At 38.7% G+C, this 18,402-nt stretch overlaps 1 protein-coding gene across 1 annotated transcript in view; it reads right to left on the bottom strand.

The window, feature by feature from the left end:
• Positions 1-3,474: 3,474 nt before the first annotated feature.
• Positions 3,475-18,402, bottom strand: part of LOC124271728 (neogenin-like) — a 181,060-nt gene continuing 166,132 nt past the window's right edge. The window contains 3 exon segments of the mRNA XM_046706888.1: positions 3,475-3,550; positions 16,085-16,119; positions 17,115-17,272. Coding sequence (XP_046562844.1) covers positions 3,475-3,550; positions 16,085-16,119; positions 17,115-17,272 — 269 coding nt within the window.

Raw genomic sequence — 18,402 nt, 5'->3', positions numbered from 1 at the left:
TCTCATGCTTTGCCTAGTTTCCGAGTTACAACTTGTTTTCATAGACGATTCTGTCAAAATCGATTGGTGTCGTTAGGCCCTATTTGTATAATGACTGATCCAAATTGATCCCATTTCTGTGTTTTTTTTACCTCGATATTTAATCATGTCATGTAAAAATCTGTTTGTATTCTCAAAACAGTGTCGGCCCATAAGTTTTCACATGCAATACAGCAATTAATACTCCCTTGTTGTAACCCTTGTTAGGTGGTATAAACCTACACATGTTATTTGTCATCATTCACTTGATGGTCAGTTAATGAATTTATAACAGGTATAATTAGTGGTAACACACTTAAATTACCCGACAAAGGTTCCCATTTGGCATTTCTTGTGTCTGGAGTAAATATTCAACATTATAAACATCGATCAAAGGATTAACCGATAACACGCTGATTGATTAATTACTTTTATCTTACACAGCGGAATTGTCAAAATGTAGTGTTTATGTATGTAGATTTACTAATCTATACTGAATACACTCTGTCGTGTCGGTGTCTGCGTAAAAACAACGTCCTTCTTTCAAAGGATTAACCGGCAATACATTGATTGATTGCCCATTATTGGCTAACTAAATTACTGTTTTTAAAGAAAGGCGGACATTATGCAATTAGTTGCCAGGTGTGCTATCTTGGGTGACCAATGAGACTATACATCAATACCTGAAAAGATTTATCACTTTTTCGTATATTAAACTGTTAAAAGACACATCATTTGGAACAGTTTTGTGGATATTGATGGATACATTCCTCGAACAAGGTAATGGCCTGATATTGTTCCTATAACTTTAATCTGTTTTAATTTTAATATTTGCATTTTGTTTTTATTCATTTGTCGTAGCATTCAACAGAATCATTGTTTTCGCCGTGAAGTGTAATGAGACAGGGTGTGTGTGCGAATTATGATTCACATTGGCAAACTATAAAATGTCTAGATATTACAGTTCTGTTATAAATTCACTATAAGTATCAGCAGATCGTCTGCTTTTTATTTAGTTTCAAAATGCATACAAGTATGATAATAAACTAATTAGGATTATAAGACCAAATATAAAGACGCACATTGACTAGTATCTACATACTGGTGAGTGGACATTAACCATGGGAATGTAGCAAGAAATTTATCGCGTAGTATTGTGACTTCGACCCCACCTCGCTTCCGTGGAAGAAATCGTTATGTTATAAGTTGTGTCATGCAAAATCCGTTTGGTTATGATTCCAATACATATTTAACTACGAGTAGAAAGTAGTCTTGATTTTCTAACTTGATGAAAACAAACTATAATCTCATTAATTCTAACAGATTTTTTTATTTTTAAAATGGCGGCGCCTCTGTCGGGAACATCCGCCAGTCTGAGGATAAATGGTATTTAGGTTTGTTTCCACCGAGTTACAAAATCAAAACTACTTTCTACTGGTAGTAAAATATGTATTTTATTGATGGCCAATAGGATTTTGCATGACAAAGCGTAAAACATAACAATTTCTCTCGTGGCAGCGAGGTGGGTGTCAATATAATACTACTTACAATATTATTGTTACTTCGACCAGAACCTCACTTCCTAGGAAGAAATCGTTATGTTACAAGTTGTGTCATAGAAAATCTTTATGGTCATCAATCATATGCATATTTTACTACAACTAGTAAGTAGTTTTGATTCTTTAACTTCCGTGAAGCGATCTGAACACAAGTAAGATATCGTTTCAGGCTTCCACAACTCTCGCTTCGCACTCACAAACATAACCCATTTAGCACGAACTGCGGGGTCCTGTGGAAATCTGTGCATGGGGACACCATCGCCCGACCCCTAGGAGCAATTGACGACAAAGCAACGATTCAGCATGTCGTCGTTGATGTCGAGAAATCATCAAAATGATGAGCGTGCTACACATTTTCTACACAACTAACTGAAAATCGTTCCTCATATGACGTCACTGCAGTGCTCTGGCGACAGAGTTACGTAACCTGTCTGTGGTTTCGTTGGCGGGCGAGAGGGAAGCAGGCGACTTTTTGGCAACTTTTAATCGCTCGGTATTAAATAACCACAAGTTTTTAAAGAATAAATTTGGTGTTCCGCATAAGACTAACCACAAATCTTTCATATGTAATGGTTAAAAGAGTAACAAAAAACAAAGTTTAGTGGTTCTTTAACAGTACTTCAGCCAGTGTATTGTATCAGTCGGAATTTTACAATGAATGAATGAATGAATTAAGAGCAAGAATTATATGTGAATGAATGAAAGAAATAAAGAAAAGAACAAAAGAAAGAAATACATATGTGAATGAATGAAAGAATAAATGATACACCACGGCCATCCCTCCCCAAACATGTTAAAGAACGCAAAACTATCGGTAGAACACGTGTTAACATCAGCTGTCCTTTTTTAAAAAATCTACTTTGAGACATTTTTGTTACATTAGTAACTAATTCAGATATCTTATTGCATGTGGGCATTGACGGAATGTTAACTGACACTGTCACACACAATGCATTTAAGTTGTAAAATGAATGAATTCACGTGTTTGTTATGAATGAAAAAATATCGGTTATCAAATCAAATCGTTAGAATCTCAGGTCAAGTCGTTACGACACAGGTCAACGCGATACGACACTCGTGTGACGTACGAGATTAGTAAGCAACTACCCATACGTTGACCACGTGGGTAATAAAATTACGAACGTTAGGGTTAGGCGGGTAGATATCCGATGAAATCACACCGTCTATTGAGCTCCGGCAGTTTGGGGTTGGTCACCGATATTCCGGATTGGTCAAAATCCAAAATGGCGGCCACTCGGCGGCTACCACCCGTTTTTTTCCAAGGGAGTTTAATAAGGTGTTGTTTTAATGCCAGCTAAGGCTTACATCATTTATTGGGATACTTTTCTATCATACGATTCTATGAACTAAAGCTATTAGGTGCATTATCATAGATAATTTGTCAGGTTTTTCGTGTTGAATTTCAGATTCCCACAAAAATTGGTATATTATTGCTTCTTTCTTGATAACGAGCGACAGTTGGTAACTGTCACCACGCATAATTGTAGGGGAGACCCTCTGCTACATGGGGAATACGGTATCGTTGAGACAAACTACTACATTTGGCCGTAGAAATGCGTTTTCCAACGCCGGTCAATGCTATTAGTGTACGGGTTGGTTTGGCATACACTGCAGGGTTGGTCACTTTTTCTAAACAGTTGGTGTACGGGTTGGTCATAATATTTTTCTGAACTTGATACTTGTCCTATTTTACTGTGAAGTGTGAATGCAAAGACACATTTGTGATACTGCATAAACCAAACGTTATCTCAGTTACTTTAAGGAGACTTTCCACAACTTTTCTCACGCTCAGAGGCACAGATATCAGTGTGCTGCCTTGACCATATCTCAAAGTATATAGCCTAACTGAATGAAAGTGTGCAATCCAGTAACTGATTTAAAGCTTCGACATATTTTTGGGACCGTCAAGCTCATGGAAATATTCATCCAAGGCCTCCACAACCGTTGCACTGCTACAACAGAAAAGTGGACACACTTACCATTGGAAGAACATTTTTCAATGATCTATCTTTTATACTTTTTCAGGATACGTTAAATGTGACAAGACCAGATTCACTTTCACGTAGCAACGGAAGCTACTCTTGTAATGACTTAAAAACAATTAAAAAAATCCTCAAAAATAGCATTGTTTTAATTGCCATTTATCAATCCAAAGAAGTTTCCGAGAAAAATACTTGTACAAATTTCATTAACAGAACATCAACAAGTCTATTGACACCAATTATTCTTCCTATTAAATTTCACAACCGGTTCCAATGTTCACAGTCCCAAGACCCGTGAAGATCCGGGGTAGAATAGGTCTTCAGCAACCCATGTGCTTGCCATAAAAGGCGACTAACGGGATCGGGTGGTCAGTTTCGCTGACTTGGTTGACACATGTCATCGGTTCCCAATTGCGCAGATCGATGCTCATGTTGTTGATCACTGGATTGTCTGGTCCAGACTCGATTATTTACAGACCGCCGCCATATAGCTGGGATATTGCTGAGTGCGGCGTAAAACTAAACTCACTCACTCACTCACATTCCCAAATTTGGGAGATTCAGGAAATATTAATCTACTTTTATTGAATGAGGTGAGGTGAGGTGAGGTGAGGTGAGGTGAGGTGAGGTGAAATTGGGTTTAACGTCGTTCTTGAGAATATTTCGCTCATATGACAACGTGCATGCGTGTGTATGTGTATGTGCGGCTGCTTGTACTAGCCCAGACTTCAGCTGGTTTTATAGTGCTAGCCCACTGAGATACCATGCCGTAGTGAAGCATGAATACCCCACTCAGACACATTATACTGACTCCGAGCCGACCAGTCCTTGTTGTACCCATTAATGCCGAGCGCCAGGCAGGGACCAACAAGTACCATATTTTAACGTCTTTTGGTATGACGCGGTCGGGGATCGAACCCGCGACCTTCCGCTCTCCGGGTGGACGCTCTAACCACTACACCACGGAGGCGGTCACTTTTATTGAATGACAACACATTCAAGTGCTGTGACCAAACCGTATACCGTCAAATGACCAACCCGCCCACTACTAACAAATGAGACGTGACCAATCCGTACACCCAACGGCGAGGGGGTGCCTCACAAGACGGACAATTTCAACAATTGAGAGCAAATCTGGTAACTCTGAATATGGCGCACTGATTGGTAAGATATCAAAGAGGATTTCTCAAGCTATAATACACGTTCCTAACAATAATAATTCAACGTTCCTATTTTTCTCGATGAAATTCATGACAACCGTGTGAACTTTAGGTGAGTGAGTGAGTTTGGTTTTACGCCGCACTCAGCAATATTCCAGCTATATGGCGGCGGTCTGTAAATAATCGAGTCTGGACCAGACAATCCAGTGATCAACAGCATGAGCATCGATCTGCGCAATTGGGAACCGATGACATGTGTCAACCAAGTCAGCGAAACTGACCACCCGATCCCGTTAGTCGCCTCTTACGACAAGATAGTCGCCTTTTTATGGTAAGCACATGGGTTGCTGAAGACCTATTCTACCCCGGATCTTCACGGGTCGTGAACTTTAGGAAACTGAGGACTTCATAGAACAATTGCTATTAAACCACATATATTTCAACAATTGATCTGCTTAGTGGTCGACGTCTGAAATTATAAAAATGTTAAATATGAATATATATTATCTCTTTTTGTCCATTCAAAGGCTCGAAGCGCGACATGGCCGCCATGTTGGATTTTGACCAATCCGGAATATTGGTGACCAACCCCAAACTGACGGAGCTCAATGGACGGTGTGGAAATGCGTCTGTACAATTTGTTGGTGTGTTTCCTTTCGCATTTTCAATACTGTTTTCACACCTATAACGTCGAAAGTACACGATGAAATGATTTAATGTCGAAAATTTGATGATTCGAAGGCTAACTCACCCTCCTGCCGTCACTAGACATGCTCGTGTCTCCCTTATTCCTTAGTGAGATCCACATTATCCCAAATTACTATGTTCCCTGCAACATTCTTCTGTCATAAAATCACGCGATGATGCATACCGTGAATCTGACGTCTGACGCCTAACGTCAACAGCCATTTTCAGTTCAAGCCATATCGGCCCATTCCTCCCACGCGGTATCTTAGAGGCAGGAATGTTATGGACGTCAACTTCTTTATTGTGGTGGACACGACGTTTCGGAGTAATCACTTTTAAATGCCATTCAAAAACTCTACACTCAGTATATTGTAGATTAGGGAATGGGACGAGTGTGCCAATCGGCACCGGGACCATTCGTCAATTGTCCGAAGCTAAAAATCACGCGATACCAAGTCTACCCCATTCGTAACTACTCGTCCCTTTCCGTAACCTGAAAGAAGATCTAATGGAACACTAACGGGGCGATGTGGTAGCCTAGTGGTTAAAGCGTTGGCTCGTCACGCCGAAGACCCGGGTTCGAATCCCCACATGGGTATAATGTGTGAAGCCAATTTCTGGTGTCCCCCCACCGTGATTTTGCTGGAATATTGCTAAACGCGGCGTAAAACCAAACTCAGTCAGTCAGTCTAAACACTAACCGTAAACCGACACCTAAACCCCTCAAAATAATCCTAACAAATAAAATACATTGACCGAAGCAGTATGAAAATGGCTGGCGTGTTCAGTGTGAAGCAGTCTTACCGCTTCGAAATGTATAATCTAAATAAATAAATAAACTCTGATTCTTGTGTAATGATGCAAATTACTGACTGAAAAAAATTGTGTATATAAGTTCCCATTTATAATTCATTTAGTCCTGAAATTACGTTGAAAGCGAAACATAAAATATATTTAAAATATAAGTGCTTTCATAAGCTGGCGCTTGATACATATGCACAGCCATCGACGTCAATGTTTAGCACACAAACTCCCTACAGCACTTGGCTTACTACTACTGCGAGACGGAAGAACATTGAGCTTAGAAAACACCCCATAACCCACTCTCCTACCCAGAGTTCCATGCGGCAAGCCAGCATAGTCCCTCTGCCATTAGGCCAGAAAGATGTGACGATTCGTCACATCTTGCAACCGTCCATTCAATATAATGTACATATTTCTTAACTCTTTTATTTTTGACGAGTCTACACATCTAATTAAACATCTTTAATAGAATGGTTTAGTTTCACTGGGAAAATATCCTAAAACATGTAACACTATTTCGATTTGAGTAGCGATCTTTTACATAGGTTGTACGGCTCCACGTGCAGTCATCGAAGCCGACGGAGAGCAAACGATGCAGCCAGTTTGATATCTAATATGTACTGTCATAAACCTTACTGTCGAAGTTGTAGAAGAATATTTATGCAACAATGTAAAACATTGTAAAGAGCGCGCCGAAAAGCTTGCGAAGTCTCTTCTTATTATGAATATGCGCGTTTGTTTGCAAACAAGAGAAAAGTCCTGTCATGTGATATGCAAATTAGCCTGTGGCAGTCATGTTATGTAAGCTGGGCCCCGTCTCGCATATCGCAATATCGTCATGCATAAACGCACACAGTGGCTTGGTTCGTTCCAAGCGCAACTTCGGCTGCGTTTAACAGTACTTCAGCCAGTGTATTGTATCAGTCGGAATTTTACAATGAATGAATGAATGAATTAAGAGCAAGAATTATATGTGAATGAATGAAAGAAATAAAGAAAAGAACAAAAGAAAGAAATACATATGTGAATGAATGAAAGAATAAATGATACACCACGGCCATCCCTCCCCAAACATGTTAAAGAACGCAAAACTATCGGTAGAACACGTGTTAACATCAGCTGTCCTTTTTTATAAAAATCTACTTTGAGACATTTTTGTTACATTAGTAACTAATTCAGATATCTTATTGCATGTGGGCATTGACGGAATGTTAACTGACACTGTCACAGACCCTCAAAAACAGAAAGTTTAGAACTATCACAAAGCGTTGTAAACACCTTTCCAGTTTTGTCACATACTAAGATCAACAAGAAAGAAAGAAGTTTTAGAACTATAACACTCAAGCATCACAAGCACCAATGGCGTATCAGAACAGATCGGCGATATGTCATATTTTTCACACACCTCAAATACACCCTAACACATTTTTTAAAATTATAAAACTATCACTATTACTTGCAAACACCTTTCACCTGATGGTATATTCCCCTCATAAAAATTAAAGGTGTAGGTGAAAGATGTTTTAGAACAATAACTAGAAACACTCAAACAACGCCCTGTAGTATTTCAATGGCAGATCGGCGATATGATGTAAATGTTATGTTTTTGTTTGTGCAGAAACAGGTAGTACGTACCTCAGTACATTCATCTTGGCACAACTACATTGCGTCATATACAGTATCATAACAATCTATCATATTATCTCGCTCCCTTTTATAGTCCAACTATACCTACTCACCGGTTCTCCCCCGCCTCTCTCTCTCTCTCTCTCACACACACACACACACACAATCTTTAACTTCGTTGGTCCATCGGTCGCAACTTTCATACTATTCACTTCCGCATACAGTTTCGTATTCTACTTCCGGTTAGCACCGTACATCTAGCTCGTTAATTATATATATTTTTTACCCACGTACTCCTACTTTTCTTTTACAAATCATATAAATCCCCTATATATATATATTTGTATCAAATCTTAATAGCTCATAATTAGCGTTACATGTGCATGACATCGCCTAAGCCTGCGTACATGCGGTTCCGCGCATGCACTCCATGTTCCTTTGTCTCGTTCAGTCTAGCGCCATGTTGGTCGCTATTTCGAAGCCCACCTCCACCCCAGGCTTCCTCCTTGGAGCTGTGCTCGGTTCAACTTACCTACTCCTTTCACTACATGTTCTCAGTTCTAACCTATACTTAAGTTAATACATACTATCCTGGGGGGCATTGTAATTCATAATATATCCCCCAATTCTCATAAATCAAATTCTTCTATCTTCACCCTGCGCAGGCCGGCTAATGCCTCTGCACATTAAGCTTTTGTCAGGCCGGCTCGTCCCCTGCAATTGCGTCCATCTCGGGTTGTCCAGGCCGGCTACTGCCCCTGCAACTAATCTTAGTAAATATCACTAAGTAGCAACCGAGCCAGCTCCCAATTATGTGCCAAATAGTATTATATGTGTTTGTATAATAAATGTATTTTTTATCTCATTCCGGCCAATATTATGTGTGTATGTACAATAAATGTGGTTTTCTTAATTCACTCCTGCTCATGTTGTTTCTGCACAAATCATATTTTTCACACACCTCAAATACAACCTAAGAAATGTTTTTTAGTTATAAAACTATCACTATTACTTGCAAACACCTTTCAACTAAAGGTATAATTCCCATCTAAAAATTAAACGAATCTGTGAAAGAAGTTTTTAGCGATATAATTTAGTCTTTCTTCGCTGTGTACTGAGAATTGAAGCCAGTGAGCTACAACATGCCGACTTGAAACTTTACTACAAATCTACTGTACTAATACTGACACTAATAACAATAATTTGACTTAAAATGAAGTGACAGAATAGGTAACTTATCTTCTACATGTAGGTTTTCAGTTGTCACAACACTCAGCGTATGTAATCAGCTGTTGAAAATAAACCGGGCTCAATCTTAAAAACTACGCTGCCGCCATATTGGCTACACTGGTCACGTGACGAGCCGAGGCATACGCTAAGGGGCTTTCCGAGGAGTGGCCACTCCCCCTTACATAGTCTCCCTGATTGTACCCTTGTGGGAAATCGAACCAGACCATCAGCGTGATGAGGGAACGCTTTAAACCACTAGGCTACCCCACCATCCCTACCCTAGTGGTAACCTGCAACTGAATAGATCTGGAGATAAGACTCAGGAGTTTTATAATTTGTTGCTGATGGTACTTCTGACCACACGGATAGTTATTCATAATATCACTCACTCAATTAGATGGGCCATTTAGGAGATAAACATCATGTGTCGGCCATTTTACGGGTGTTATTGAGTATTTGAAGCATGGGAATTCATTTGGAACCGACGGCGTCAGCCGTGGGTTGGAAATGAAATATTCCCGTGCTTCAAATACTCAATAAAACCCGGAAATTGGTAAACACATGATGTTTATCGACATTGTAAACACAAAAGTAAACCAAAAGGTCCACACACGTTTTTGTGTCTGTACTCATTGACATCGAGTACGGGTACTGCAGTGAAATGTCATCAGCCGGCCGTTTCGGCTGTTTCCCATGGTAGCATCTGGAACTGCTCATTTGTGACGTCATTCAGACTTTACGTCGCAATATATTTGAATGACGTCATCACAGCTGACGACGTAACAATACAATGGTGTGAGCGTTGTTTGCATGTATTAAATACGCAGCGAATTTCCGGGAATCATGTTTTTCAACCAATCAGATTAAAGAACACAGTGACTTTTGGTTTACAATTATGATTAGATGGCTTGTCGTAACACCGACCACATGGACTGGTGTCCATAATATCACTGGATTGTCTGATCCGGGTCTCCAACAACCATGTTTGTCGAAAGAGGTGACTAATGGGATCGGGTAGTCAGGCTCACTGACATGGTGGAGACAACCGTGTTGCCATGCAGGCGTCATAGGGCATTGTTTCGAGAACGCGCTTTTGAACAAAATCCCATTACATTACATAAAAGGATATTATGACATATTTTTAAAGTTTGTGGTGCTGTATTCTAAAGGTAGGCCACATGGTTAATGAATGTCATCATATCCCATATTGCATAGATCGATGCTTATCATGTCAATCACTTGATTGTCTGGTCCAGACTCGCTTACTTACAGCCCTCCACCCCATACTACAGCTGGAATATTGCTCAGAGCGGCTTTATACAACAAACAAACAAACAAACAAAAGAAGACACCAACCAAATGTTGTGATATGTTTTTTGTTTATTCTCTCAGATGAGACTGATCTCTCCATGTCCAGGTCACATACAAAAGCTGTTCAGTACCACACCCAGATCCCGGTGCCTCGAGTTGCCATGGCAACTGCGGTGGAGACCAGGTCGGAGAGAGTGATGATGATGTAGATGATGCATTGATGCTGAGCCCCAAACATGATCCTATACAAACATTTATGGACTTTACAAAAGGTATTTATGCTGTGAGCAAGATATTGACAAAACAATCATGGACCTGTCAAAATATTTTGTGAAATATAACGAATCTCTAACAACATTCAGAGCTGAAAAAAGATTTCTTGTCTCTCTGATAAACAGGATCTCTCTAAACATTTAGATACCTATTATTTTTTCCTCTCTGATAAACAGGATTTTGCCAAACATTTAAGGGGGTGGATGCATTTTTTTGTCATAACCAGAATCTGAGCTAAGTTTTATGGATACAATAAAAAAAAATTCTCTAAAAACCAGATTCTGAGCTAACTTTTACAGACCCAATAAAGTTTGTTTCTCTAATAGAAAGGATCTCTCCAAACATTTTGGAACCTCACTAGTATGGAAGCTTTAAACAATTGATAGCCTCCATGATAGTATATGAGGAGGCTTGACAGAAGTTCTAATTAATTACTCTATTATTACCTGTGTACAGGAAATTGAAATGTATGTCTATTTTATTAGCTTGTACATTATATTTTTTCACCTTTAATGGGATAAATTCCAACTTAATTTATTAATTAATGGATAAACAGTAATTCCCTTCTGATCCAGACATTACCAGAAACAGATTATAGGAGGCTCATCATGTTTTGAAATCCTTTTATGGAATTAAACCAGTTAAACCAAATAACATAAACCCTCCCATAAACTTAACAAATTGTGGAAACGAAAAAATTATATATCCAAACGTCATTATATTTCATTTAGATATGTTATGCATTCTGAATTATAACTATCAAAGGAAAAACAGTATGAAGAAACTGCAATAAGATCAGAGTTGTAATTATTAAATTTATCATTTATAAGACTATTTAAAATATAAAAAGTAAAGTGTGCAAGAAAATACTACAACAAAATACCCTGACCCCAAGTTTTTTCCATGACGATTTTATTTTTTCAGAAATGCTTTTTATGTCTCCTTTCAGAGTATATTAATGATCTGGGTGCCGTTGTACATAGCAGTCTTAGCGCTAAGGTGACCAAAGCTCCATACCTTAACATGGACTCAGGCCAGTCTTAGCGCTAAGGTTGTTTTGTACAACGACAATGTTTGTAAAAGTCCAAGCGTTCAGAGCTGAGGCTCAGTCACCATGACGACAATGAAATGGTGCCCACACAAAAAGTTAGCAAAAGTACATTGTACACAAAGTCAACTCATAAGCAATGGTTTGTAACTTGTATAAAAAATACAAGTTTATAAACATGTACAAATTGTATCGTAATAAGTTATTGGTTGGTCATGCACATGCAGAGGCAGCTAAGGCGTCAAGGTCACTCTGAAAATAAAGATTGCTTTGGACATCGGCTCGCTAATGCTTGTTTGTGACTTATGGAAACATTTCACACATTTCATTGTAAGGCCATATAAAAACATGTTTCTTAACACACTCAATATTAAGTGTGTGACAACCCTAACATCTGCTTTATATTTTGGATATTCACAATATGGCTGAAATACTGTCGATGTGACTTTAAATTTTAACTCGCTCACTCTATATTTTGGTATGATTTTACCGCTGTAGTAAAATGTCCTGAGACAAAAAGATTCTAAAAAAACAACTTTAAGTACATTAACATGACAAAACCTTAAAATATATGATTCATTCTAAAAAATCTTTCTTAAAAGTTATGAATAATTATTGAGCTTTAAAATTCGGTTGAATTTGTAATTTTCCCTGTCATTCACACTCTTTGATCGCTTAAGCCGAGTCTAATATGGAAAATATACCACTGGAATCATCACTACGTTGACTCTTGTTTCCATTTCCAAATAAGGCAAGAATGTTATTGCTTCTAGCATGCTAATGTGCCCTCGATCAGTGGAATAAATCCATTACTCATGGATTACCTGTGATCATTGTGTTCAGTTGTACTTTATTTCAATAGCATATTTTTCATGTTCACCATTACAGTACGTAATCTGTTGCTATGGAAACAACTGTGATCATTGTGTTCAGTTGTACTTTATTTCAATAGCATATTTTTCATGTTCACCATTACAGTACGTAATCTGTTGCTATGGAAACAACTGTGATCATTGTAATTAGTATATATTTTCATGTTCACCTTTACAGTCCATAATCTGTTGCTATGGAAACAACTGTGATCATTGCGATCAGTTGTTCTTTATTTCAATAGCATATTTTTCATGTTCACCGTTACAGTACATAATTTGTTGCTATGGAAACAACTGTGATCATTGTAATTAGTTGTACTTTATTACAACAGTATATATTTCATGTTCACCTTTACAGTCCATAATCTGTTGCTATGGAAACAACTGTGATCATTGCGATCAGTTGTTCTTTATTTCAATAGCATATTTTTCATGTTCACCGTTACAGTACATAATTTGTTGCTATGGAAACAACTGTGATCATTGTAATTAGTTGTACTTTATTAGAACAGCATATATTTCATGCTCACCTTTACAATATGTAATTTGTTGCAACGGAAACAACTGTCAGTTATGGGTCAATTTCAAAAAATTAAATTGTTGCCGAATCTAATTCCTGTCAAGACTCGAGAAGAAATGATTCCACCCAACATAGAGAGTAAGAGACTACATTCAATGCATTTTCTCTTCATATTCTGATATAATTTTCTTTTAAATTCAATAACTTTAGATGAAATATTTTGATCATTCTTTTAAACATTTCAGATTCTTTAGGGTTGAAACTTCATAAACATCAGATGGCGATAGTATGGCTGATGTCAAATAAATACATGCCTCATGTTGTCTCAAGCAGTTCAAAATTGTTACTGCCAGACATTCCAAAATAATTGACCATTGCTGACTGTCGCAACAGAATAATTAAACATAAGAACACTGAATGGTCATTTTAAAACATTTTCAAAGAGCCTTCAAACATATCAGGTCTCTTGCTATGTATACACAATTCACATTTTTCTAAAATTCTTCAACGTTATTGTCTGTACATTATATTCAAAATAAAACTTTCAAAGACAGTGCCATGCTAAATCAACACTAGAGAAAAACATATAAGTTTGAGGTATTCTTCACTTTGTTCATACGGCATAAATAATAGAGTAATACAGGGGTAAAATATGATGACAAATGAATCCATAAAAAATGTATAAAATTTGAAAAAAATCATTTGTTGACCTTGCAAAGTACAATGCAACTAAAACAGCATATCATTTTTGACCATTACTACAAAGTATACGAAAACCGACACTTGGCATCTTAACATAATCATTTACCAAATACCTGGATAAACGACAACAAAATGGACTCCAAAATGAAGACAACAACGATATCTGCAGAGCGTCTAATCAGCTACAGGCAGGTTTTTGGTCAAATATTTTTGAAGTGGTCAATACACAATGAGAAACGTATGTACAAGGGTCATGATTCATGAAAGCATTTTCATACAAAATGGGAGTGCCACAGTTACTTTGGCGTCGGTACGAAACAGGGCTGTGGTGGAAGATTGTTAGTCAACTATAAGTAAACACTAGCTGACATATGTTTATTTGGTTTTGGCCCTCTAACTCTATACGTGAAATTGATACAAAGGTAAAAGGCTGATTCGTCTTAACACCGAAGCAGCCCATCGAGAGGGTCATTATTTATTCAGGTTGGCTATATATACTTGCTGGGTCATACTTAAAGGTCGAAATGGAATTTTGGGATTTTTGAGAATTTGCACTTTGACTCATCCATTTTATCTAAAACTTGATATTTTGGTGAGAGATCAGTCGGTCTTCAGCTTCTAAGAAGTCAATGTTTCAATTGCTTAACTGTGGACCGTACAACCAGTCACCCCTCCAAAACAGAAATGGTATGATCCAGAAGGCATAATAGCCTCATGAATATTCATGTTCCATCCCGGGAACAGTTTCGCTGTTGCACACTGGCCTATGTTTGGGATATCTCTGTTCAAGCTATAGATCACCATATTTCTTTAAAATATCGAGTTAAATTTTGTAAAGTTTGTTACACATACATTTTGTTACATTTTGTTTTTTTATATACAAAAACAACCTCAATGCACACTTAAAATCCAAAATCACTTTTGCGTCTTTCCGCAAAAGATTTGATAAAACCCTGATGTACTATCTTCCTTCAAACTTTTAAGACATTTTATCATTTGGCAGATATAAAATATAATAATAACATGTCTTTGGTCCCTCATAAGTCATCTCAATGAGTGTTTCTTGTTCAAATTGTCACAAAATATAACTTGATATCCCCAGGAAATAAACTTTCCATTATCGAGAAACTCAGATATTCGAAAGAAATATGGAGGCGTTCTTTGCTTGAAAGAAATTCAGCAGTTGATCAAATATTGCTCAGCTAGATGGCCAGCATTTCTAAAACATATACAAAGTGTTTTGTTCATAAGGCAGTTGCTGTTGTTCCAAGTCTTCAACTGACAGACGTTCTGGGTAGTTGTGACACAAATAGCACCACTGTCTTCTCTCAGAATTATCTCCCTTTGCTAATACTGCAGACGTGACATTTTCCACTACAGCTTGACAGAATTTCACAACCAAACAGGTAGCGACACAACAAGGGAAATGGTAGCAAAGGGAGATAACTGGATCAACTACATCAGAAAGTCGGCCAATAATCTTTGCTTGTTTATGTAATCCTTTGCTGTAAAAAGTCAACTTCAAACCTCACTGTATCAGTGTCCCATTTCCAACACACTCCACATGCAGAAATCTTTTCTTGAGCCCTTCAGCAGAAATGACTTATGAAATATTGAAGACATGCTTCGTCTCTGCTATGGAGTCCCCATCGTATAACAAGTTGTCCGTGAGTAACAAGTGCTGTCCGTAACCTGAGTAGTACATCCAATTGATGACTGAGGCTGTGTCCTTTCACAGTTGAATTGAAATATAAATACATACATAAATGCTGTCGCTTAGAGCATAGTAACCTGACTACACAGGCCCTCCAATTTCTGCCGTAAAGCCACTGACTGAGGCTGTGTCCTTTTAGAATGCTTGTTCACAGTTGAATTGAAATATAAATACATACATAAAGATCAATATTAACACGCCCATGCTTGTCCCCATGAAGATCCCAGAGCCATGGTTGTCCCCATGAAGATCAATCATCGCTTTGTTAGCATTCAAACTCTTGTCCCCCATGAAGATCCCAGTGTGATAGCCCATGAATTGATTGTCCCCCCATGAAGATCAGATCTTTCATCAGGCCCTCCATGAAGTTGGCCATTTGTCCCCATGTCCCCATTCCAACCTCTACAACCTATGGTTGTCCCCATGAAGATCCCAGTTATTGGTCTACAACCTATGGTTGTCCCCATGCCATGTTAGAATTAAAACCTATGGTTGTCTCCTACAACCTATCCAACCTATGTTGTCCCCATGAAGATCCCAGAATTGATGAATCTTACAACTCCATGTTGTCCCCCATGAAGATCAGAGATTTCTGAAAGAGATGGTGCAAAATAACATGAACCCAGTTAGTCTTATTAAGATCTTTGTCAAGAAAAATCTCTTCATCTTAATGTCCCCCCACACAGATCAAGAAACCTGCAAAGTCTTCAGTTGTTAGAATGTTATTGTCCAACATGAAGATCCCAGTTAGAATTGGTCTTCAGTAACCCATGCTTGTCCCCCCCATGAAGATCCATGTTAGAACAGATCTTCAACAGCCGATGCTTGTGCCCAATGAAGATCCATGTTAGAACTGATCTGAAGAAACAAATACTTGTCCCCATGAAGATCAAGTTAGAATTGGTCTTCAGTTACCCATGCTTGTCGTAGACCCATGCTTGTCGTAAGAGGCAACTAGTGCCGTAGTTACTTTGGCGTCGGTACGAAACACAAGGGCTGTGGTGGAAGATCGTTAGACAACTATAAGTAAACACTAGCTGACATATGTTTATTTGTTTTTGGCCCTCTAAATCTACACGCAACATTGATACAACAGGTGGAGGCTGATTCGTCTTAACACCGAAGCAGCCCGTCCGAGAGGGTCATACTTGTCCCCATGAGTGAGTGAGTGAGTTAATATTTAACGTCACATCGGCAATATTGCAGCCATATCGTGACGATTGTCAGCATGAAGATCCTAGTTAGAATTGGTCTTCAGTTACCAATGCTTGTCGGGATTGGGTGGTCAGGGTTGATGACTTGACCGACACATTTCACGGTATCCCAATGCTCATGATGTAAATCACTGGATTGTCTGGTTCAGACTTGATTCTTTACAGACCGCTGCCATATAGCTGGATTATTGCTGATTGGTACAAGAGGATTATTGATTGGGTGGTCAGGGTTGATGACTTGACCGACACATTTCACGGTATCCCAATGCTCATGATGTAAATCACTGGATTGTCTGGTTCAGACTTGATTCTTTACAGACCGCTGCCATATAACTGGATTATTGCTGATTGGTACAAGAACAAACAAACAAACCTCCATCCCATTGTCTTCTTTGCCAGTTTTGCCCGCTTTGAGCGTCACGTCGGGCGCTTTGGAAGTAATCAGTGGAAGCGGTGACCGAGACTTGATGGGTCCAGCGGTGATTGGTGGAGTGGGCTTCTTGTAAGGACTTAGATTAGGCTGTGGTTTAACTGCAAGAAAAATACACACCTTGGTTACAATTCCTGCAAGTGCTGTGGCATAATAAGACCAAATATTCTTGTTTCTAAGGCACTTGTATTTTTAATTTCAAAAGTATATCATTCTACCAGCGGGAGCAGGGCCCTTTCCCACAAAGCAATATTAACGCTAATTTTGGTAGGTCTTTGTTGAAATGTGTAGTTAGGAGGTCGGTTTATAGGGTAGATTTTTTCGACTACCTTTGCAAATCTGTCAGAATGTTGAAAGACCCTAACTTTTTCCACCCCCTCATTTCCTATCACTATTAGGACATAAAAAATAGTTACACTTCAATACCATAATGATAAAAAATATTCAAACAAACTTCTGAACTTCTTTCTAATATTATTATTCAAAATTCTGTTAATATATTTTCATTTTCACTTATTGAACTGAATATCTGCAGGTAATATCTGTTACTCCACCCTAAAAAGTCTGTTGAAGACTTTGTGGAACAAGACCCTGGTGTTTTCACTGTTATAATTGAAGTTAGAAGGTGAACATTGTTTTACACACAGGCAGCATCATCACGCCAACTTGTACCTGATCAAAGACCAGGGCCCCATTCCACAAAGTGTTCATAGCGCTACGACATTCGTAAGCCTATGATAAACTATAGAGTTACGACAGGTCGTAACGTTACGAACGCTTTGTGGATCAGGCTAGCTATCCTCGAAACGTTCGTATCCCTACGAACTTCTTAAGCCCATTCTTAACACATTGGATAAGATCAAAGTTACGAATTCTTAGGGCTACGAACGTTTCGAGAATAAGGGCCCCGGGCCCCATTCCACAAAGTGTTCATAGCGCTACGACATTCGTAAGCCTATGATAAACTATAGAGTTACGACAGATCATAATGTTACGAACGCCTTGTGGATCGGGGCCCCGGGCCCCATTCCACAAAGAAATCATAGCGCTAAGATGATCGTAACTCCCATACTTTAACATAGACTTACGACAGTCGTAGCGCTACGATTGCCAAGGGTCCAGATCCACAAAGCATTTGTAGTGCTACGACATTTGTAAGCATTTGGATGAGGACCCAGGTGCTGATAGCCTGAGCAATGGTGCTTGCCATGATGGCGTGGACGGAGTATGC

Source organism: Haliotis rubra, unplaced genomic scaffold, assembly GCF_003918875.1.
Source record: "Haliotis rubra isolate DU_JTF1 unplaced genomic scaffold, ASM391887v1 Scf163, whole genome shotgun sequence".
Classification (NCBI taxonomy): Eukaryota; Metazoa; Mollusca; class Gastropoda; order Lepetellida; family Haliotidae; genus Haliotis; species Haliotis rubra.
The sequence above is the reverse complement of the archived record's forward strand: the minus strand, read 5'-3'. Positions and strand labels throughout refer to the sequence as shown.